This window comes from Chamaea fasciata, unplaced genomic scaffold, assembly GCF_029207755.1.
Source record: "Chamaea fasciata isolate MVZ Bird 193981 ecotype frontalis unplaced genomic scaffold, bChaFas1.0.hap1 SCAF_17, whole genome shotgun sequence".
Taxonomy (NCBI): Eukaryota; Metazoa; Chordata; class Aves; order Passeriformes; family Sylviidae; genus Chamaea; species Chamaea fasciata.
In genome coordinates this window covers 12,579,731-12,603,710 of record NW_027094102.1, presented here as the reverse complement: position 1 = coordinate 12,603,710, position 23,980 = coordinate 12,579,731, and the positions used below count along the sequence as shown (strand labels likewise).

The following is a 23,980-nucleotide window of genomic DNA, read 5'->3' as shown; positions in this document are numbered from 1 at the left end:
GCTGCTAGATTATACGGTTTCTTGCATAATATGCATTCTGGTTCCCTCTCTGTGTTTGTCTTTCAGCTGGTGCACAGGGAAAAAAAAAATATCTGAAATGGGACGTGAGCAACCTTTATTTTCCTTGTTTCATCAGGAGGAGAAAGCAAATTTGCTTTGTGGGAGCAGCAGCACCTGCTCAATGGCAAATAAATAGCTCCAGCTTTGATATTACAGTGCATATAATCATTAGCAGCACAAATGGCAGAGGATTAACCCTCTGCCTGCTGGCCAGGGCTACCTGGCAAAGGGCTGGCACGTCACTGCTGCCAGCAGAAATGCTCCAGGACGTGTCTGTGCAGAGGGGCTGGGGCTCTGCAAGGGGCACAGGATTACCCTTCCCAGCCCCAGGCACTGCCTGGCATGGCTACAAGCCACCAGCACTGGGCTTCCCTCAGCCCTTTGGCACTGGCAGGGGGTCACCCCTCCTCTGTGCACCCCTGTGTGCAGGATGGGGCTGGGGGGATGGATGGACACGGGGCAGGCACAGCAGGGACGTGTGAGGGGCTGCTCACATGTGGGGGAATCATGAAATGCCCTGGGAATATGGGCCAGCTTCCCTGGAACCCCCTCCCTGGCTGCTCCTGCCTGCTGCTTTCCCACAAGGTGGGAACCAAAACACCCCAAGGACTGGGCCCAATGGAAGGCACAGGACAAGGTTTGTAAACCTTCTCTGAACAGGAATTCCAGGGATGTAAAGAACTGCTCAGTAACGTGGTGGGGCTGGGGGCTGCACCTCTGGGGATCCAAGTGTGGGATCAGCTCCACAGCAGATCCTACAGCCTCAAATCCACCTTCTCTCAGTTCAGGAAGAGGGCAAGTGTTGTCTAGCTAAAACTTTGGTCATAATTGAGCCAAAATACCCAGATTTGGCTCTTGCTTGCCTGCTGTGCCACCTGTGTGTTGTCTTTTCCCCAAGTTTCCTCTGCACTGCTTTCTGCAGTGAGGATGTGGAGCCACTGCTGGTCACAAGGCTAAGAGCAGTGTCCCTGATGAAACACTTCCCTTCTCCAGCTTTTCCACCCCTTCCCAGAGCACAGTCCTGCCAGCTGATGGGCTGACCCACAGCCTGGTGCAGCCACGTGGCAGGCTGGACTCCTGGGTTGCAGCAGGATTTTGGCCAGCGATGCCTGGCTGTGCTGCTCGGACACCAGCCCCTCTCCATGCCAGGAGAGCACCTGGAATACCTGCTTGCCATCACAGGGAACGTGTGCACCATATCCTGCAGCCCTGGGCAGGAAACACCTACAGGACAGCCCAGGCACTTGTTTTCACATATTAAAGGCATTTTAAAATTTCCTTTTCCTTTTCCCCCTTTCCATTGCATTTCCTCATGAATCTAAAAAAAAGCTTCGCCAGGGATGTTGGCAGAGGAAAGCAAACAGGGGCTAAATAAACTCTCCCCCAGCCAGACACTTCCAGAGTGAACGTGCCACATCACACAAACCAGCCACAGGGTCCCAGAGCCAAAGAGAAATTGTGTTCCTCCAGCCAGAGTCCCGGGCAGGGAGGGAACTGTTGTGGGAGAGAAGTATCTAGCTGGAGACAAAGCCAGGAAGTTAATATTTAAGCATTCAGACAAGGAACAAATGACTTAATTAAATCAATTACAGAGGGAGAAATGGAGCCACTTAGAAAGCGTGTGTAAAGAGACGGCGAGGCTGCTGCGAGCTCATGAAAGAGAAGGAGGAGGGAGAGTTAGCAGGGAAGATAAACGGGCCGGTTTAATCCCTGCTGTTAATTAAGAGCTGAGCGTTTGCACCGCGCTGAGTCAGGGTCGCAGCGGCGCTTCCACTGTGAGCCACGCTCAGTGCCCGAACTGTGGCAATTACTGTAACCGGGTGGAGTAAAGGAGGGGCAGACTGAGGTGCTGGGGGGATGCCAGCAGGAGGAAGACGTGACATAAAGCTTTTCCACACTCCTGAAGCAACAGCACAAACCCAGCCCCCCTCCTGCATCTTCCCAGGGCTGGGGTCACCCTTCCTGACCTTCCTCAGATGAGGAATTTCTGGCTGCATAGTCCTACAGTGATCCACCCAAAGAGGAGAAAAGAGAGCAGCAAAACGGCTTTTACCCCTGAAGATCCTCTGCTCTTACTCCTGACTTAGTGTGGGGTGGAAATTGAGGTTATTTCCCAGCATAACTTCCAGTTAAATGGCTTTTTCCCTCCCTGCTGCTCTCTCCCCAGGTGAAGCTGCTTCCAGTGCTGGCCACGGACACCCAGCTGGAGCTGTGGCCAGGCTCCAGGAGAATTGCTCCCAGCTAAAGCCTGTTTGGGTCCAGGACACATCACACACCGTGCCAGATCTCACTCTGCCTGATAAAAAGCCATCCTTGCTCCGGGAAGCGTTTCCTGGGGTTCTCTCAATAGGCAACAAGCAATTACAGGCTTTTGTAACTGACTCAGCAGCAACCAAAGAGGGGCAGCAGGACCTGGGATTCTCCGTGTGGAGCAGACGGAAAGTGGCTGACAGCTTTGGGGCAGCGAGGTTTCCTCTGTGAGGCCACTTCAGACATCTCCTTCTGAGGCTTTTAAAGCCTGAACGCTGGATTTGAAGGCAGCAGTGCCGGGAGTTAATAGTGTTTAGCCGGTTGGCTGTCGCTCCTTGTAAGTAAATAAGCAAATACAAACCCATCTCCCATCTCGAGCTGTAAAACCCCACGTCAGGGAAAGGCCACTGATGGCAGTGCAGAGTAGGAGCTTATCAAGAATAATTAGTTGTCATAAAAATTTTGCTCTTGCCCACGCAACAACAGCAATTTTGCACAGTGGGCACTTCAGCCCTGCTCCTAAAAACAGCCTCTGCTCCTGCACTTCAGCCTGTGGAAGCCCCTGGCCATGCCCTGAACATGCCCGGGGAGATGCCCTGCACCGTGCAGATACACATTTCAACAGCTGAAAGACAACAATAAATAACCCAGTAACTCACTTGCTTTTGTTCTTCTCCCAGACTGTCCCACATTGAGGCCACGATTTTGGACACGTCCCCGAAGGTGGCGTTGGGGTTCTGCCCTTTGATGGCTGCTTGTGTGTCTCTGAAAAACAGGGCGTAGGCTGACACCGGCTTCTGGGGCTCGTTGGGGTCCTTCTTTTTCTTCTTCTTTTGGCTCTTGGGCTTTTTGCCCAGGTCTGTTGAGGGTCTTTTCTCTCCAGTAGCCTGCAAAACCAAGAGATGAAGCTTAGCAGTCAGCTGGGAGTGGTGTGATACACCCCTGCTACAGCTACTGAGCCAAGGAGATGAGACAGGGAGTGGGAAGTGGAGATGTCCCAGTGTGGAGAGGGGGCAGCAGCCCTGGGGGTCTCTGTGCCCCCCTGGAACCTCTTGGCTCATTGCACAAACTGCTGGTGGATGCCTGAGCTTGCTTTGGGCCTCCTCTCAGACCAGCTCATGGGTTCATCCCTTTGTCCCTGCTCCAAATCTGGGGCTTTCCAGTCCTCAGTCAGTCTCCTTCCCCACCCTCCTCCCCAGCTCACTTGCTCTTTGATCCTCTTCTGGAGCCTCTCCAAATGCCTTGCTTCCCAGCTAGAACTCTTTAGCAGTCCATGAATGTTCCAAACTTGGCTTCCACATGGTTTCTGATTTCCATCCCAGTAAGCCCCCTCTGCAGGCTGCTCCTGACTTCCCTCACCTCCCCATTCCAGGAGGGTTGTGAGCACTGACCAAACAACATCGGCATCACACTAAACATCACACCAGGGCCATCCAAAACTTGCTCCATGCTGCTAACATATATGTAGCCCTGTCCAGAAAAATATCCAGGAACTGAACTGTTTTCTTCACACAGATTAAATGCTTTTCCCGTGCTGTTCACTCTTCCAACTGATCTGGGTGCAGCTGGATGACCAGGAATGGCTGTGTCCACACCCAGTGCCCAGTGGGTGTTGGAACTCAGGGGAGCAGGACACAGGGAACAGGAGCTGGCCTTTGTGGCTGCTCAGCACGAGATGCTGCCACTGGGCTGGGAAGGGAAACAGCAAGGCTGGAAACAGGGATGTTCCACTGAAGGCAGCATGGAAAGAAGATCCTGTATCAGTCTCCCTTGGGATGCCCCGTGCAGTGTGTTAGGAAAAGGTTCTTGCCCAGAGGTGCTGGCACTGCCCAGGCTCCCCAGGGAACGGTCCCGGCCCCGAGGCTGCCAGAGCTCCAGGAGCCTTTGGACAGCGCTGCCAGGGATGCCCAGGGTGGGGTTGTTGGGGTGTCTGTGCAGGGACAGGAGCTGGGCTGGGTGATCCTGTGGGTCCAACTCATGATACTCCATGATTCTATGAATACAGGGGACTGCAGAAGCCTCCATGGGAGGATGTGTAAAGGAAAAGACCCCTGGAGAACACCTGGATACCCATCAAAGCTTTCAACGCATTATCTGTGAAAGCTCACACTACAGGGAAGCACCATTACCCTTATTTTATAGTGAAGGAAAACCTAAATACAGCAGATGGCAGACAATGAAAGCACTGGCTGGATTTCTGCATCCTTGAGGGCAAACAGCACACCAGCCCTCCACCTGCAGGCCCTGAGCTCAAGGCACTACCAGCAGCTGCACAGGTTGTTGAATTACTTGGAGAGACACAGCTCTAAACACCAACATCTTGTGACAAGTGTGCCTCCAGCTGAGCTGGGGACAAACAGCCTCCTCTCCTGATGGATTTGTCAATTTGAGCATGTTCTTGGCAGTGCCAGGATTTAAGAGGCTTCCCTTCAGCTGGCACAGGCCAGGCACGGGGAGGAAAAGGGCAGCAGCGTTCCTGTTCTCCGCTCTGCAGCTCTTGACTGGTCATTAATTTCAGTATCAGCGCAGTGACATTTGTCAAACAGACAGTGACCATTAGTGAATGAGCAGAGAGACCGCAAAAATTGCATTTAATTTAAAATTGCCCAATTGGGCTTGAATGGGAGGCCTGGAGGTGAAAGGCCAGCTTATTAGGAGGGAAAAAAAATGCATGACAGGCCTTCAGCCCATTAGTAAGTGAGATGGTATTTTAACTAACTGTGATCCCATTTGATTCAGTGGAGTGCCGTGGGCAACCTGCTCCCACACGGCCGCTGACCAAGCCAAGGAGCTGGAACAGCAGCAGCACATCCTCAGCTGGATTTACAGCCCAGGCAGCACCAAAGAGCACGTGGGATTTAAGGAAAACAGCAGCAGGGAGCAGAGCACATCAGGATTTGGTATTCATGGGGTTTTCCAGGTGTGATGCATGTGGGATGAGACAACAGCTCAGGCTTGGACCTCAGAAGAGTCCTGACCAACCTTGAACCACATTCAAAGCTAAAGTCAACCCCCAGTGAGCCAGTGCCTCTCTGCCCCAGAGCATCTGCACTCCCAAGGGTCATCCCAGTGGTCAAAGGGACCAGGGGGGCTCGGGCAGGGGGAGAAAGAGCATGGCCACTTGCCCATGGTGGCCACTGGCAGTGGAGCTGCCCTGGAGAGGCAGCAGAAGGTCTGTTTGGTGGGGGATGTGGACTGTGGCAATGATGTGATCCCAGAAACTTGGTGCCTTCTTAGTTGTTGAACCCAGGAAGAGCTGAAACCTCATGGACACTGTGATTTTAATAACTATGGGGAGTGACCACTAATCCAGCTGGAATTTGGGCTGTACCCACCTGTCCCTTCCATTCATGTGCACCCACTCCCCAAGCTCTGAAGCAGGTAAATACACCTGTGAGGCTCAGAGTTGCCTCCCTGGCTCAGAGGACCTGAAGGACCTGCTGGCATCAGACTCATTTCTTTAACCTGTGACCTTCTCGCTCACGAGATTAATTCCTGCTCTTGTTGTTTTGATGACTTGCTGCAGAAAAGCCTTTAATAGTCACACGAAAAAGTGAGTGATGGGTGAAGGCAGCAGCTGTGCAGACAGAGAAAACAAACAGAAACCTGCAGGGCACAACATGGGTCTGTTGCTCTCCTCACACTCAGCATGTCCTCCTCCACCAAACACATCACTCCCACCTGTTTGGGGGGTTTACAGGGCAGGAGAATGAGAGGGATTGCCTTAAGGATTAGGAAAAATTCTAATCTCTGCAAGGTGTCCTCATCTGGACATCTCCAAACTCCTCCTACCCCATGGGAACCCACTGGCTCAAGAAAATGGAAGATCCAACCCCAAAGCTGTGTCCCCCTCAGGGACTCCTGGGTGGCTGACAGGAAAGCTGGGTGATGCTGGTGGGGGCAGAGAGACAGAACCTGCTGTGTCACTAAACTGAAACTCATTTTCTCCTGACATGAAAGATTTCAGCTCCCAGGACACTGCCTGGAGCTTTGTAACACAGGCTTTGGGAGATAGCATTGTGGGATCCAGCAGCACTACCCTCCCACAGTGTCCCCTGGACATGGAATCACAGAGTTTGAAAAATTCCATTTTTTTAACCTCATGTATCCGTTCTTTTTACAATTCATCCACTGAAGTTGTGTTTCCACCCACATGAGCACTCTGCTTTGAAATTCCCCAATCTGAAGTGAAATTTGCCAATGTCTGAAAACCTTCAGGATTGATGGGAATACATTTTCCTGGATTTCCATGAAGAGGGAAAGGTTTTTGCTCAGTCCTAGCATTTTCCTAGTTTTCCAGCCCGTGCACTGTTTGCTGCTCTGGTTTCACATCCAAATCCTGTCACAAGAGTCCATTTGGGTGGGACAAGGTTACAATACCAGAGTCTTGGGTCAGCACCTTCCAGGAGAAGGTTTTCCATGGAAGGCTTTAATCAAATTCCCCAGGGAGTCCAGCAACTCACCTGCAGGCACAAAGGCACTGTGATTGCTGCACTTTGCCCTCGGTACATAACAGCCACAGATTCCTGGAACATGGCATGTGTGGTTTGGCTTTGCTGGTGCATTTGGAGAGAGATGGACAGCAACCACATGTGCCCAAACCTCCAGGAATTCCTTGGGTTTGTTGGTGCCACACTCAGCAGCAGTTGTGTTGGCAGTAGAGACCATTTGGCACACTGCTGACTGCTTAAAACATCACCTTGCTGAACTAAAAGGCAGAAGACCCCTTCAATTCCTGTTTGTTCTCCTTAGCAAGCCGTGTCTGATGAGCTCAGTTAAATCCCACCATGAGTTCTTTTCCTTCCCTGTTTCAGTCTCCTCTACCCACCACCAGAAATCTAATTTAGCTCCAAGCATTTGCAGACTCTTAGCCCTGAAGCTGCTTTACTCATCATAATCATCATCCAGGAAATCCCGTAGCCTGACGGACCTGGTTAAACGTGGAGGCAGAAGAACAGTTCTGGCAGTGTGAGTGCCAGCCTGCTGTGCTGGACCTCACCCTAGGCTGGGAACAGTGCCCTCATCCTTGGGAAAGTCTCCCACTATAAATGTAAAAATAACACCGGAAGCCTGTGGTTCTATTTAGCCCAATCTATCCCTCCCTGGAAAGTGTCGAACGCGGCGCGGCCGCACGTACCTTGTAATGCGACTCGGTCTCCTCTTCCTGAGTGGAGCTGGAGGGAGATGGGGTGGCAGACTTGCTTCCCGGGGGTGAGGGGGAGCCGTGGGTGACCCCACTCCTGATGCCCATCTGGGAGATGAGCTGGGACTGGCTGAGGGCGCCCATGGGACCCCCCAGCATGCCGGGCCGGTTGAGCAGCGGCACTTGGCGGTTGGACTCGTAGGACGCGGCGTCCGAGTGCACCATCTCCTGGATCTGAGTGAGGAGGAGATCACTTGTCACTGCCGAATTCACCCATTCATTTATTTGTTTGTTTGTTTGCCATACTGCCAAATGGCCTTAAGACTGATTTATTGTTTAAATTGTTCTACACAGCTGGGAAGGTCTTCCTTGAGCTCACTTCTGAACAAGGCCAGAGCTGAGCACTGTGCACACATTGCTGTGCCCACGAGCCCGACAGAGAGGTGCTGAATCAGCTTCGTGTGTGGGGCTGTGTGCCCAGGAGGTGCCCCTGACTGCCTCAGGGGCTGCTGGTGGCTGGCACCTCTCAGGGGGCTGAAAAAAAGGTCCATAAACAAGCAATTTATGGCGAAATCACCAGAAAGGAGGCTCCTCCAAACCCCATCCAGCCTGGCCTTGGACACTTGCAGGGATCCAGGGGCAGCCACAGCTTCTCTGGGCACCCTGTGCCAGGGCCTCACCACCCTCATAGGGAACAATTTCTTCCCAATATCCCATCTAAACCTACCCTCCTATAGTTTAAACCATTCCCCCTTGTCCTGTCCCTCCAGGTTCTTCTCCCAAGTCCCTCTCCAGCTCTCCTTGGAGTTCCTTTAGGCACTGGAAGGGGCTCTAATGTTTTCCCAGAGCCTTCTCTTCTCCAGATGAGCACCCCCAGCTCTCCCAGCCTGGCTCCAGAGCAGAGAGGCTCGAACTTTTGGAGCATCTTCATGGCCTCCTCTGGGCTCATTCCAACAGGTCCAGCCCCTCTACACCACGAAGCAAACAAGAGATGAGATGAGATGAGATGAGATGAGATGAGATGAGATGAGATGAGATGAGATGAGATGAGGACAAACCCTGCTGTTTCCCGCATCAAGACCCCATTTCCAGTTTGAATAATTTTCCCCAAAATTCCATTTTCCCTCAGGATCCCTCCTTGCTCATCTAGCAGAGCTTGGCTCCAGCCATCCAGTGGGAAGGAGGCAAACCTTATCTGAAACATCTGCCAGGCTTCTTGCCTTTTAAATTAATCTGATTAACACTAGCACGAGTTTAAAGACCGGAGCTCCTGATCAGCCCACTGAGGTGCAATCTCTCGCTATCAGTTTTGCCAACTCCATCAGCAGCGCACACAGAAGGAAACCCAGGGAAGACCTGTGAGGGCTCCATAGGCTTCAGAGGACATAAATCCAAACACAGACCCGGATTTGCAGGTCAGGAATCAAGAGCTTTACACCACACCTGATGGAATGTTCTGTTCTCCTTTGGACTCCCCAGCAGCAGGGAGGCAGTGTCAGGGGAACAGCTGTCCCTGGATCTGCCCTTGTCCTGTATTAATTGTGAAATGAAGGGATTTAACTCACAGGAATTAAATATATTCCTGCATTTCAACAGCACGAGTCCGACTGAGGCTGACTTAGGGGCCACACTGAATTGCTGCCCTTGGCTTTGGTGGTGTCAGGGAGGCAGCAGGGCTGGCTTTGCTTTGGGGCAAAGGGGCACGGAGCTTAGCTGTGCTTTGGTTAGGGGCACAGAGATTAACTATGGCACGTTTTGTGTGCCCTTAAAACCTTATGATGTGCCCTTGGAACCTTATTATGTGTCTTACTGCAGAGCTCTGGCCTGTCCTGGTCATAAATTCACCGAGGGTGATGCAGCCATGGGGATGGACACCAGCCTTGGGCAGCACAGGAGGCACCAGACAGGCAATTTTCACATTTAAACTGAATTTGCAAAGGTCATGGAGATGGCCTGGGTGAGACAGGCAGTGACAGGGACCATGCAAGGTGGGGACACAGCACCCATCTGCTGAGCAGCCAGTCATTCCCAAACTCCAGACAAAAAATGTACATTTGTCTTGGGTTTTGTCAGTTTAATCCAGACCTTTCATGTTGGAGAAGATCTGCCAGCTTCTAAGGAAAAGAATAATTTATTGTCCTTATTTTAAATTTAAATGAAGGGAAAGTTTAGAAGACAGGTGTTGGAGAAATGGGGAAGGCTGTGAGATGTGGCTTAAAAAATTCTAAAATTTAAAATAGCTTGCTCACGTTTCAGCCATGGCAGTCTCCTGAGGAAATGCTTTATTAAGAAAAAAATTTTGAAACTTTTATTATGTGGCCAATGGACCACAACGGCTCCGTTTATCCATTAAATATGTAATCACACACTTTTTCTTTACAGTGCATGTTATTTATGCATCAGAGCAGAACAAGTCCAGGAGTGCAATTATGGATAGGGGCCACATGCTGTAAATGCCTCTGAAAATTTGTAGAAAAAAACAGGAACCTGAAGCTGGCTCAGAGAACCCTTCCAGAAGCCCCAGGCTCATACAACCCCATCACAGAACCCTGTTAAGTAGCAGAGACACAGCATTTTTTTCCTGGGACATTCTTCTCCAAGGATATCTTAGCCCAGATGCCTCCTCGAAATTTCTTTACATCATTAAAATGACCCCATAAGAAGGATGGGGACAGACTTTTAATCAGGGCCTGTGGTGATAGGACAAGGGAGAATGGTTTTAAACTAAAAGAGGGTTGATTTAGGTTAGATATAAGGTAGAAGTTTTTTACAATGGAGGTGGTAAAACACTGGCACAGGGTGCCCAGAGAAGCTGTGGCTGCCCCTGGATCCCTGGAAGTGTCCAAGGCCAGGTTGGACAGGGCTTGGAGCAGCCTGGGACAGTGGAAGGTGTCCCTGTCCCTGGCAGGGGGTGGAATGGGATGGCCTTTAAAGGTCCCTCCCAACACAAAGCATTCTACAATTGTATGATAAAAAAGTGGTTTTAGTTGAATATTGTTGGTTCCTCTCTCCCTTTCCCACATCTCCGTCTCTTCTCCCCCAGTCCAGGAGGTTCTGCAGGACATGCACAGCTCCTCACATGCGCCCTGCTGACCAGTCTGCACGGGCAGGAACTGTCCCCACCGTTTGGCACTCACGGCATTTCTTTCCACCTCCCTTTTTCTTTTTTTTTTTAATGCAATTTTGGAAGCAACAGCCTAGTCTGCCACCTCCCTGTCACACCTGGTGATGGCTCCTGGTGTCCCCAGGAGTGGTGGAAAATCCACTTCAGTTTTCCAGCTGTAAAATATTTGGAGTGAAAATGAAGGTGAGTTGTTGATGTGCAGCACTGGAGCTTCTTAAATAGGATTAAAGGTGAGGATGGATCTCATTCAAGCCAGGAAAGGGTTATTCTTGCTTCCCACTGCAGGATCCTGCTGACACTGAGCTATTTCAGGGGCACCCGAAGCAGGTGATACCCCCCAAAAAAGACCCACGGGAAGAGAGACCCAGGAGCAGGATTTTGAGATGATTCCCTGCAGCAAATGGGAAGTAATTCCTAGGAAGATTCCTAATTAGGCAAGTAAATGATGAATGAAAATGTGATCACGGCAAACCAAAGTGAAAGGAGATAATGAATGCAACGTTCCCTGTGTGAAAGAAAACAACCCGGTCCTGTGGGATGCAGTCCCAGCCCTGGCTCAGTGGGGCTGTCCCGAGCCTTTCCCTGCCCCAAAGCACTCAGCAGACCCACAGAACCCGAAGGAAACACACATGGAATTAAATAACCACCCTCCAAATGTGATCAGCCCCTTCCCCAGGAGCAGAGCCAGGTCAGATCCCCTCTCCATCCCGGGAATTCAGCACAACAAGCTCACCACGAGGTGCTGCAAAAGGCTCAGGATGGGTTTGCAGCCTGTGCTGAAAAGATGTTTTGCATCTCAGAGGAAACCCAGAGTGCAATGTGATGTAGTCATAGCTAAAGTAATTAAGTGCATCTTACTTAGCAGATTCCCAAAGGCTGTGCTAACTCAAAGACAGCTTCTTTTTTTTTCCACAATATTTCAATTCTTTTAATGAATATGTATATCAGGCCCATAAACGCTCCAGCTAATCCAGAGGAAGAGAGAAAAACAGGCTGAAAAATAGCACATGGTCCACATTCCCTCTTTCTGGGGAGAAGGGGAATTCAGTGAGCGACAAATGCCATGAGGAACAGCCTGGTCGAGGACTGGGGAGCTCTCCTAACACAGATAATGTTTCAAACGTGTTGAGCCCAGCTTCAACTGAACTGTTCCCCAAAATTCCAGTGTGAAAAGCAGCTCTTTCCGGCAGTATGGGGTGGAGCACCAGCCAGCAGAGCTGGGGCTCAGGTCCCAGGATCTGGCAGGGATGGCTGTGTCATGGAATGGCCTCCTGCTAAATCCTAACCCCCAACTGCAGCCTTGAGGCAGGTCCCACCCCTAAAACCACCTTCTGCCTTTGCTTTCCATGGGATTTTTCTCCTCCTCCTCCTCCTCTCACCTTCCTTGGTCTCGGCCACACCCTGAACAAACCCCGTGCTCTGGTGGCAGAGGTACAAACTCAGAGTTCTGTGTTATTCCCCCGTGGTGTGCTCTGCCCCTGGAGCAGCGATGCCATGGCAGATGGATCCATGCCAAACCACTGCTGCTGAGGAGAAATTTGGCTGGAGTTTGCCACACAACACTGCCTGACCCCGCTGCACTGCATCCCCCTGAGCTGAAGTGGGATGTGCAAAAGACAGTGGCCAAGATGAGCAGGAGTTGGGCACTTGGGGCAACCCCCTGAGGGGCATCACTCCCTGTGCCAGGCAGACCAGCACCTGGGCACCACCAGGCTTCCAGGGGGAGAAGAACCTTGGGGTGCTGCTGGATGCGAGGCTGGGAATGTGCACTGGCAGCCCAGAACCCAACCATGTCCTGAGCTCATCCCCCAGTGTGGGCAGCAGGACAGGGGGGATTCTGCCTCTCTGCCCTGCTCAGGTGAGACCCCCAGGAGGTGCAGAGCTGCCCCAGCCTGGAGGTTCCCAACATCAGAAGGACATGGAGCTGCTGGAGAGAGTCCAGAAGCCATGAAGATGCTCCAAAGGCTGCAGTTGAGACAGGCTGGGAAAGCTGGGGGTGTTCACCTGGAGAAGAGAAGGGTCCAGGGAGACCTGAGAGCCCCTTCCAGGGCCTGAAGGAGCTTACAAAAAGATGGGACAGGCTGACATTTCGACAGCTGCGGTGTTGGCTTGTCCTGTTGTGACAGGACAAAGGGTGATGGTTTTAAACCGAAAGAGAGTTGGTTTAGAGTACGTATAGGGAAGAAGGTTTTTATGGTGAGGGTGTTCAACACTGGCACAGGGCACCCAGAGAAGCTGAGGCTGCCCCATCCCTGGAAGTGTCCCAGGCCAGGTTGGACGGGGCTTGGAGAAACCACAGCAGGAGGCTGGAATGAGATGTCTTTAAGGTCCTTTCCAACCCAGCCCATTCCATGAAGGCTCCCACCCTTCCCAGGGTCAGTTAACACAGGTGGGCTGGGCTGAGCTGAGCTGTCAGAGCCTTCCTCACCCAGGGTCTTCCTCTCCAGGCAAGGCAAGCAGCTACTCCAGGGGCAGCCACCAGGCTCATCCATAGCACAGCTTCCCTCTCCTTGGGTTTGTTCCCAAGAACAAGCCATTATAATCACAATCAACCAGGGAGAGGAATTATCTGCTGAACAGCTTTGAAGCAAAGTTTTCCCAGCAGGCTTTTTCTGTATTGAAGTTTCAATGTAAACGCATCACCATAGCTGAAATACTTAAAGATGATTTACTTAAAAAAGAGAGAGTGCAGGAGAGAGAGGAGCTGATAAGAAAATATATCCCCAATTACCACCCCTCCTCTTCCCGATTTGTAACTGCTCCTAATAAACTTTCATGGTCTATGTAAAATGCTTTAGTGCAGTGACAAATTTCTGCTGGAATTTGAGATGTCTTGTTCAGAGTAATAGCTATCTCACACAGGTGCCCAGCTGCTATTGTAAAATCAGTAAGCATTTAATTGAAACAAATGACTATAATAATAGTACATTATCCCTGCAGGCTCATAGCCATAACAGTTTTAATTATTGAGTTAAGAGTCAAACTAATTTATCCTTTAAAGTAACAGCCACATCTTTGGTTCCACCGATCATCCTATTACGAACACGAGGGGAACAGTTGGAAGGGATTTAAAAAGGAAGTAATTTATTTTGGTCGAGGTGGTGGTGGGGGGGCATTTATCACATGGCAGAAGGTTTCTCTGTGCACTGGCATTCCCAGCTGTGGTTTCACTTCCCTCCTGGATGTGTCCAGTTCCCAGAGGGACCAAGCACCCCTCTGCCAGCTCCTGGGGATCTGTACCCCCACCAGGATGCCATGGGGGGGCTTTGCTGGCCCAGCTGCAGCAGCAGCACAGGAGCCCATGGGAACTGCTGGTGCCAGCTCTGGGGGTTTGGGCACACAGAAATTCTTTTGATCTATTTTGAAATGACAGTTTGTCTTCATCAAACACAGTGGAAAAAAAAAAAAAAAAAGGTTTTACGGACTCAAGTTTGCAAACACGACCTGAAGGAGCATCTCAAACTTATAGCCAGGCAGCAAAGACAGAGAATCCACATCCATGGTTTTAAAAAAGCATTTCTGAGACACAGACAGGCCCTGGGGCAGGTTTGAAGGCCCAGCTTTCCCCAGCCCTCGGTTTCATGAGCCTTCCTGCTCTCCCTGTGGTGGCTGTGACACGGGGAATCTAAAGCACCCCTGTGAGCCCAGGGGGCACCACACGGGGAGGGGATGGAGAGAGGGGGGCTGCAAGGAGCTGGGGAACCCCTCCCTGTCAGGTGGGCTCAGAAGCTGCCCAGCGGGGTGGATTCACTTGTGGCATTACCCTGTGGTTGATTTCTGGAGCAAGCCCAGAATGCAGCCTCCATGGCCAGCCTGTGCTGCCAGACCTGGAGCTCACAGCCCATCCCTGGAGCTCACAGCCCATCCCTGGAGCTCACAGCCCGTCCCTGGAGCTCACAGCCCATTCCTGGAGCTCACAGCCCTGAAGCTCACAGCCCATCCCTGGAGCTCACAGCCCATTCCTGGAGCTCACAGCCCAGGAGCTCACAGTCCTGAAGCTCACAGCCCATCCCTGGAGCTCACAGCCCAGCCCTGAAGCTCACAGCCCAGGAGCTCACAGTCCTGAAGCTCACAGCCCATCCCTGGAGCTCACAGCCCAGCCCTGAAGCTCACAGCCCAGGAGCTCACAGTCCTGAAGCTCACAGCCCATCCCTGGAGCTCACAGCCCAGCCCAGGAGCTCACAGTCCTGAAGCTCACAGCCCATTCCTGAAGCTCACAGCCCAGCCCTGAAGCTCACAGCCCATTCCTGAAGCTCACAGCCCAGCCCTGGAGCTCACAGCCCTGGAGCTCACAGCCCAGCCCTGGAGCTCACAGCCCAGCCCTGGAGCTCACAGCCCATCCCTGGAGCTCACAGCCCAGCCCTGGAGCTCACAGCCCAGCCCTGAAGCTCACAGCCCAGCCCTGGAGCTCACAGCCCAGCCCTGAAGCTCACAGCCCATCCCTGGAGCTCACAGCCCAGCCCTGGAGCTCACAGCCCAGCCCTGAAGCTCACAGCCCAGCCCTGGAGCTCACAGCCCAGCCCTGAAGCTCACAGCCCATCCCTGGAGCTCACAGCCCAGCCCTGGAGCTCACAGCCCAGCCCTGAAGCTCACAGCCCAGCCCTGGAGCTCACAGCCCAGCCTGAAGCTCACAGCCCATCCCTGGAGCTCACAGCCCAGCCCTGGAGCTCACAGCCCAGGAGCTCACAGTCCTGAAGCTCACAGCCCATCCCTGGAGCTCACAGCCCAGCCCTGAAGCTCACAGCCCATCCCTGGAGCTCACAGCCCATCCCTGGAGCTCACAGCCCAGCCCTGAAGCTCACAGCCCATCCCTGGAGCTCACAGCCCAGGAGCTCACAGCCCAGCCCTGGAGCTCACAGCCCAGCCCTGGAGCTCACAGCCCAGCCTGGCCAGTCTGGAGGGCTCTCACAGTTTTTCCTCCCCCAGAGCACTAGCAGAGCACCATCAACCCCTTCCTGCTCTGGCCAAAGACACAGAGCTCTGCACTCTCTCCATGTTCCCCACCCTGCTCATTGCTCTGGATGCTTTTTGGACATCTCCCCCAGCAGCACCCACCCAAAGCCTCTCACGCCCCTTTTCCAGATCCACCCTCTATAAGGAGAGGAGTCCTCACCTTGAAAGATCTTTTTTGCTCCTGCAAGGGCAGCAGTACTGTTTTCCCAAACACATATTCTTTATTGGGGATCAGTTTACCAGACCATGCCAAAAGCTCTGCATCTCAGCCTTCCTCCCTGCTCACTGCATCATCATCTGCCAGCTCCACTGGCAATTATTTAATGCTTCCTTTGGCAGAAACATAAAACCCCTCCAGGCAGACAGAGTGACAATGCAGCCCACCAAACCTGTGCAACACCGGGTTTGCATTGTTCAACTTCCTCAGTAGATTTTGTGCTTCCAAGTCAAATGTCTTGCAGATGTCTAAGTGTGTTTTGTTAACACTGTTACCTCTATCACCCAAACCTGTAATCTCATCAAAAAAGATATCAAGTTAGTTTGACAAGATTTGTTTTCCATCAGCCCGTGTTGATTGGCATTAATTATATTACCTTCCCTTAATTCTTTATTAATTGAGGCCTGGATCTGCCACTCCATTATTTTGCTGAGGATTGATGACAGACTGACAGGTCTGTAATTACCAGGGCTGTTCTGTTTCCCTTTTTAAATATTTGCACATTAGCTCTTTTCTAGTCCCCCAGAGCTTCCCCAATATTCCAGGAATTATTAAATAGCAGCATTAGCAGAGCTCCTCAGTCAGTTATCTGAAGCCATCTTCAGACAAGCTCAGCCTGATGGCTTAGAGGGAACCTGAGCAGACAATTATGAGAAAAGAAACTTCTGGTTTAAGTGCTTTAAATAAAACCCTGATCTTTCCAAGGAATGTTGGCAATTTCAAATGCAATGCTCTCAAACATGAAGCTTCACCTGAAAGCCACACAGTGTCCCCACACAAGGCTCCCAGGGCTTCTCCCAGCTGTGTTTATGTGGGAATGGACTGAGAGCAGCTCTGAGGAGGACTTGGGTGGACGAGAAGCTGAACATGACCGGTCCATGTGCACTGGCAGCCCAGAAACTCAGCTGTATCCTGGGCTCATCCCACAGGGAGGGCAGCAGGAGAGGGGGGATCCTGTCCCTCTGTCCCCTGGTCAGACCCCAAAGTAGGAAGGATGTGGAGCCTGGAGTGATCCAGGAGGACACAAAGATGCTCCAAGGGCTGGAGCTCCTCTGCTCTGAGCTAGGCTGGGAATGCTGGGGGTGTTCACCTGGAGAGGAGAAGGATCCAGGGAGAGCTCAGAACCCCTTCCAGGGCCTAAAGTGGCTCCAGGAGAGCTGGAGAGGGACTGGGGACAAGGGATGGAGGGACAGGACACAGGGAATGGCTTCCCACTGCCAGAGGGCAGGGATGGGTGGGACATTGGGAAGGAATTCCTGGCTGGGAGGGTGGGGAGGCCCTGGCACAGGTTGCCCAGAGAAGCTGTGACTGCCCCTGGATCCCTGGGAGTGTCCAAGGCCAGGCTGGATGAGGCTTGGAGCAGCCTGGGGCAGTGCAAGGTGTCCCTGCCCATGGCAGGGAGGTTGAAATCAGACAGTCTACAAGGTCCCTTCCAGCCCAAACCATTCTCTGGCTGTAGACGACTCCGTCTCCTCATCTCGGGGGACTTTTTCATCCACATCTGTTACCATGTAAATTGCTCCTTGTCTTTTCCAGCCTTGATCACCTCTGTAGGTTTTTTTCCCCGCAAGGAGAAATTCCCAGCAGCAGCAGCAGCAGCAGCAGCAGCAGCAGCAGCAGCAGCAGGAGCCCCAGGCCTTGGCAGCAGGACAGGGAATGACTGAGGGCTGTGTTGGGGAGCACCTGCCTGCCACACTGAGCTGGGTGTGTGACCTTGTGCTATGATATTCTGCTGTTACAGGGGTGGGAACCCTCCAAACACAATTAACACTTCATCAGAGGGTAAAGAACCGTAACTTCTGGGTGAGAATGACGGTGTTCAACAGGATAGAGGCTCAGCTTGGCAAACAGGGAATATTTCTCATTAATATCGTCCCCGGGGCTGGGAGGCACAGCCAGAAGGAACCAGCTCAGCATGGCATGAACTGAATGTTGTTATTTTCCTGTGATTCAGCCCCCAGTGTGGTCATCTGCCAACAAGAGCATTACCGTGGACTGGCACAGCAGAGGGTCCCAAATCCCACCACAGGGGAGTGCAGGAGTTGTGCTCCAGTGTGTGCTTCCCTCTCTCTTGTGCTGGCGGGGTGATTACACAGATTGCAAGAGGTTATGGTTTTCAGGCACCTTGAGGTGTCAGTGACACAGCTCCAGACCTGCAACCCTGGCTGGGATGCTCCTTTTTAAGGGGAAGACTGAAGTATTGTGAGGGCCTGGCCCGTCCTGAGCCCCAAATCCCATCAGCTGTGATGGGGGAGAAACCAAACAGCTGAGATGGGAACCTGGCCTGCAGAGAGATGGAATCCCTGAGGCTGAAAAAGCCCTCTGCGAGCACTGAGTGCAACCCTTAACCCAGCCCTGCCGGGCCCAGCACTAAACAATGTCCCCAAGGGTCACATCTACGTGTTCTTTGAGCACTTCCAGGCATGGTGACTCCACCATTGCAGCCTGTTCCTGCGCTTGGCCACCCTTTCAGTGAAGAACGTTTCCTAAATATCCAACCTGAACTTTTCCTGGGGAAGTTTGAAGCTGTTTCCCACAGCTGAGCCCCTGCATTCCAGCAACCCCACCTCAGCTGCACTGTGGAGACCCCAAGGCTGAACTTCCAGGGACACCTCCCACCACAGCTGGGTGCTCAGAGCCTGGGGCAGCCTGGTGTGTTGCTTCCAAAATTGCATTAAAAAAAAAAAAATAGGGAGGTGGAGAGAAATGCCGTGAGTGCCAAACGGTGGGGACAGTTCCTGCCCGTGCAGACTGGTCAGCAGGGCGCATGTGAGGAGCTGTGCATGTCCTGCAGAACCTCCTGGACTGGGGGAGGTCCAGGAGGAGATGTGGGAAAGGGAGAGAGGAACCAACAATATTCAACTAAAACCACTTTTTTATCAGAATTGGAGAATGCTTTGTGTTGGGAGGGACCTTTGAAGGCCATCCAGTGCCACCCCCTGCCAGGGACAGGGACACCTTCCACTGTCCCAGGCTGCTCCAAGCCCCATCCAACCTGGCCTTGGACACTGACTTTTCCCCAGGTGTTTTCCTCTTCACCACTGAGTCTTAGGAAGAAATACCTGGAGGGAAGGAACTGCTGTGACTATTTTCATGGGGACTGGGAGAGGGATAGCACGTGTCCCTTGTCAAACTCACTCTCCAGGGTCAGGGATGAGCCCAACAGCCCAGCAAAATGCCAAATTCTGCTTCTAGTGGAAAAACCCCTGGTCTGCTGGAAGGTGCCCCTGCCCATGGCACAGGGCTGGGAGTGGATAGTTTTTAAGGCCCCTAAAAAGCCCAGCCGTTCCAGGATTCAGTGATGTGTCTGGAGGAGCAGGGGTGCCCCTGGCCCTGGCAGAGCAGCTGGGCTGTGCATGTGCTCCATCGGTGCTCCCGCAGTTCTCAGCTGGAGAACTGTCTGTAAATAACATCTTCAATAAACTCCTTTTTTTTTTTTTTTTTAAGTACATTATTTTATGGATAAAGAACAAGGCTGATAATTCAGTGAACATGTTTGCAAATAATCTATCCCATTAATTTCCAGCCTGTTTTCTGAATGCATTATTTAGCGATTTTGCAAAACCTGTTTGTAGAGGAAGGGAATTGATGCTCATCCAGGCATAACACCATCACACCATCACCAAAAGCTGGGGCCAGAATTCCCTGGAATGGGCACTGGGAGGTAATTAAACAGCAGCAGACCCTGACCCCGCTCTTTAATAGCCCTTGGGGGGTATAAAACTTAATAAAATTGTCACAGCCCCTACCTGTGTATTGGAAAGACAGGGAGAACCAGTTATGGGAGGGAATAGAAGCAAAAGGGGAAGAGGATAAAACCTTCATGGGTGAAGGTGAGGGACTGAGGGGGCCAAAGTGGTGCTGGGAGCTGAGAAGGGTCTGCAGCAGCCCTGGAGCCCATCCAGAACAGCTTCCTTAATCTGGATTTCTGTCTCCACGCTCGAGGTGGATGGAGGAGCAGACAAACTGTCTCATGGAGCATTTTTGTTGCATTATTTGAGTGTAATGGTGAGCAGAGCCATCCCAAACAAGGGGAAAATGCCTTTCAGTATCAGACCTGTTTATCCGTCAGATTTTTAAAATTTTTGTCTTTACCTTTAATCCCAAAGACACTGGTAAAACATGGAGTCAGAGGTCAGTGTTAAAACCTACAATAAGCACCCCTATAAACAGAACTTGCTGCTTCCCAAGGCTGGGGTGAGACACCACATGTGGTATGGGGCTCGAGGGGGCCCCTGGCCACATGTCTGAGGTGCCCTTTTGCTCATGAATGGGAATTCAGGATCCTGCTAAGCTGTGCCCTCCATGGGACCATCACCTGCCCAGCAAAGCCATCCCACAGGTCAAGGACAGGATCTGGGGCACAAAAAAATTCCTGAGAAGCAGAGATCTGGAGTCATGTAAATAATCTTAGGCATTAAAAAACAAAAGGGAAAGCAGGAAAACACTCGAGACAGAAAGTTTATCCCATCTCCAGCTCTACAGAGATTCCTTGGGGAGTTTGCTTTTCCTGGTGGGTTACCACATCCTTGATGTTATGAGCTGTTTAACATCCTGTGTTACAGCTCAGCCTCCTTTATACAAGACTTTGAACTGCTGGGATGGACAAAAGTTCTGCTGCAGGTGGGTTGGAGGCAAATAATTTAATTTAATTTAGTTTGATTTTTTTGGAAGCAGCATGGGCAGGTCCGGAGTGTGCTCTGCTGTGTCCCTGCCAAGGCAGGATCACACCGAACCCTTGCCCACCCTGCTCCCCAGGGAGAGCACCCTGGGACCCCCCTGGGCACCACTTGGTGATAACCATGGAACTGTGCCCAGCCTGGCAGGACAGCCAGAAGCTTCAGTATGGCTGGAGAAGGTGCTGGATTGTGTAAATCCAGGCGTTTGGCTTCTCAGGGGGATAAAAACTGACGTTGGCAAGAGCACCTCCAGCTCCTGTGGGACCCATCTCACCCATGGCTGTGCAAACACTTCCCCATCCCAACGCTGGCCCCCTCATCTCCCCCAGCGTTTATTGCCCTCTCCCTGTGCTTGTGCAGCTGATTGAAGCCTTTCTGCACTCCCAGCTTCCCTTTGCTTTATGTCTCTCCTGGCTCTTTTCACACATTTTAGATATTGCATTCACATAAAGCAATAGACTCACAGGTAATGAGAGACCTCCACGTTTTATTGCATGGAGCATTAAAAAAAAGGAGAAGGAGAAGAAGGCAAAAAGAAGCAATTTTAGAACACAACAGGAAACTGGGAAGACTAGATAGAAAACTCATCCCAGTGGGATTAAACTCTGTGAATGAATTTTAATAGGGTTTTTTTTTTTTTGATTGCAAAGTCTAACAGCCCACTTTTCAAGTGCCGTAAGAAACGCTCCAGCATTAGAAAGAGTTGGGTCCCCAGTGCTGATCCTACATCTGCACACAAACCACAGCTCCTCTGCACATCTGCAGTGAGCTGCCCCCTTTCTGCCCCCACTCAGTTTCCCTCTGCAGCCAGATATTGCCGGGATTATTGTGTTAGTTTGTAATAAGTGTTTCATAAGAGTCTCCTATAACCAGGAATGCAAGCATGCAGGGAAGGAGGATGGCTCTGTGGCTGAATAAGTGTTGGGAAACTAGGATTTTCAAAGCCCAGCTCTGCTGGAGCAATTTGAGACACGACTGAACCTCCAGCACAGTTCTCCAGCAGCACAGTGATGCTCCTGCCCTGCAGAGGGGAACCTCTGAGAACTGCAGGATGTGCCATGACCTTGCTGCATCACACAAACTGTTAGCAGGAGGCACAGTCGGTCATCTTCCTGCCCTAATTATAGCAAATTCTGGACACTCTTAAAATAGGTGTGAAAAGCCCAAATGACTCTGTATGTACAAAATTAATTGCAGGAGGAAACAGGGAATGGAAACTCGAGAGCCAGCTCCAGCCATCAGAGCCAGGTGCGGTAACTTCTGTTCTGACTCCTGACAATGGCAAACCCATCTCATTTCTTAGCCGGCCAATACAACTGCAGCTGCTCTTCCAAGTTACAGACAGGCCAAAATCTACATAAATGTAGAATTGAAGCCATACAGATAGAGGAAGTGATCACTTAGGTTCCAGCAGCAACATTAACCTGAGCTGCTGCTCTGCCTGTGCTGTGCAATGCAGTTTGTTAGATGAAATGTCGTGTATTAAGGGAGACCAGGGGAAGAATATTCAGTCCAGCAGCATCTCTGTCCTCTTGGGTTTCCTCATGATGGATAACAAACACCTCAGAGTTTCATTTATTTCCTTCTAACACCCAGATAGACACTCAGTTCCTGGAGGTGAGATACGCCATATTAAATGAGGTTTTGGTCTGCCCAGGACTGGGTTGCCACAATAACAAGTGTTCCTACTGCCAGTCCTCATTTAATCCTGGTAACAGCAGGGATTCAGGCCATGACAAACACTTCCTTCCCTCCCAAAACATATAACCCCAAGTGGTAAACCAAGAGTAAAGCATAACCCCATTAAAGGCTTGATTTTTTCCCCTGGGATTACATGCCGGCACTGGGGAGCCTGATCAATTGAGCCTTGAGGTTTAATCAATACGTGCCAACAACAACATGACTGCATTCCAGCAATGCTCTCCATTCATCACCTTGAGTAACTGCAGTCACCCAGCAGACAGAGGCACTAAAGCAGCAATTAAAGCCTTTGGGGAGGTCTGAACGCAGCCGGTGGCTCCGGGGGCAGCCCTGGGTGTTCCAGCTCCCGAAGGAGCTTCCACCTCCAGCTCAGGCACACCCCCTTCAGTGCCAGGTTGTCGATTAGATGGATATGGCAGGACTCAAATGCAGCAGAAGACATTTCAATTAAAAAAGTGATCGTTATTTTGTCTTGCACGTTGTGTCACCAAAACATTTTGGATGGCGCGCCACGCTCGGCGCCGCATTTGCATTTCCATCTGATCAGACACGGAGGACACGTGCCAGGCTCGTGTTTACATTCCAGATAAAGTCACATATCCCAGCAATCTCATTAACCTGCTGCCCTGGAATAAAACAAAACCACCTGGAAAGGCAGCGCTTTCCTCCCTGACGTGCACAAGACACCTTCGGAGCTTCCCAGACAGGCTTTGAGCATGGGCGGCTGCACGGAGGTGTGAGGATTTATGTTCCTTGGAATACTTCCCAGGTTTTTTCTGCCCAGAGAGTTTCAGCACAAGTGTTGAGGTTCTGCAAGAGCTACAACTGTGTCTGTACATATGGACAGGCTTTGGGGACAAACCAGCAAGCTGAAGGGGGAGCAGGTTGAGGGGAAAGCACAAAAAATATTCACACTTTCTGAGGGCTGAGCATCAGCTGATGAGAAGCTCAGGCCTCTCTGCTGTTGAGGACATTGCTGTCCCCTTGTTACCCCAGGTCAAAGCCACGTTGTCAGTGCAGCCCCCAGCCCCTCACAGGCACAGGGATGGTGCCCTCCTTGCCCTGAACATGGACAAATAGCAAATACTCTGCTGCCCTGTCCCTATGGGCAAAAGGGCCAATCCCCCCCAGAAAAAGCCCTTTATAAACTTGCCAAACAGAGACAAACCCATCCCTGTTTGGCTCTGAAGAATGCAGCAATCTCAGCTCCAACTCTGGGGTTTACACTTGTTATCTACACACATCCTCCTTTCCGAAACAAAACCCTAAAGCTGCTTACAGGAGACAACTGCCAAAAACTTTTATCACTGTCACAGACTTGTTTGCCAGGAACAGGCAATATTGCCCAAGTAGCCACGAGTGGATCAAAGACGATGAGCAGCAGCACATAGATCTGGGAGAAGCTCCAGCAGGACTCTGGGATCCAGCTTGTGGGAAGGGATTTGATCTCATTGGTCTCAGCTTCCCCAGCTGGAAGTGGAAAAAAGGAATTGCTCCAATCCCGAGACGGGCAGGTACAAATGCTGTGTCATGATGGATGAGATTGGCAAAAATTAAGCAATTCCATACTTGCAATTCTCTCTTCTTGAGATGCAGAAGATGAAGAAGAGCCAAATATATTATCTGGGAAGAAAGGGTTACTTTTCAATCGAAAATTAATGCACTGAATTCTGAATTAACATGTGGGATAATTAAAACCATCTTTCCAATGAATTTATTATAGGATATACAAAGCTAATTATAAATTCTCTGTTGCTTAATCCCTTGCAGTTTGCTAATGCAGCGTTGAAATCTCTTTGGCCACACTTGTTTAAATTATTCATTAGACACAGCAACAGTTGTGAACTGTAATT

General features: G+C 51.2%; 1 protein-coding gene across 1 annotated transcript in view; it reads right to left on the bottom strand.

Moving 5' to 3' along the window:
- TOX2 (TOX high mobility group box family member 2) overlaps positions 1–23,980 on the bottom strand; it is a 150,554-nt gene that overhangs the window by 17,948 nt on the left and 108,626 nt on the right. The window contains exons 4-5 of the mRNA XM_066198853.1: positions 7,448–7,687; positions 2,970–3,197 (exon numbers count right to left, since the gene is read on the bottom strand). Coding sequence (XP_066054950.1) covers positions 2,970–3,197; positions 7,448–7,687 — 468 coding nt within the window. The remainder of the gene's footprint in view (positions 1–2,969; positions 3,198–7,447; positions 7,688–23,980) is intronic.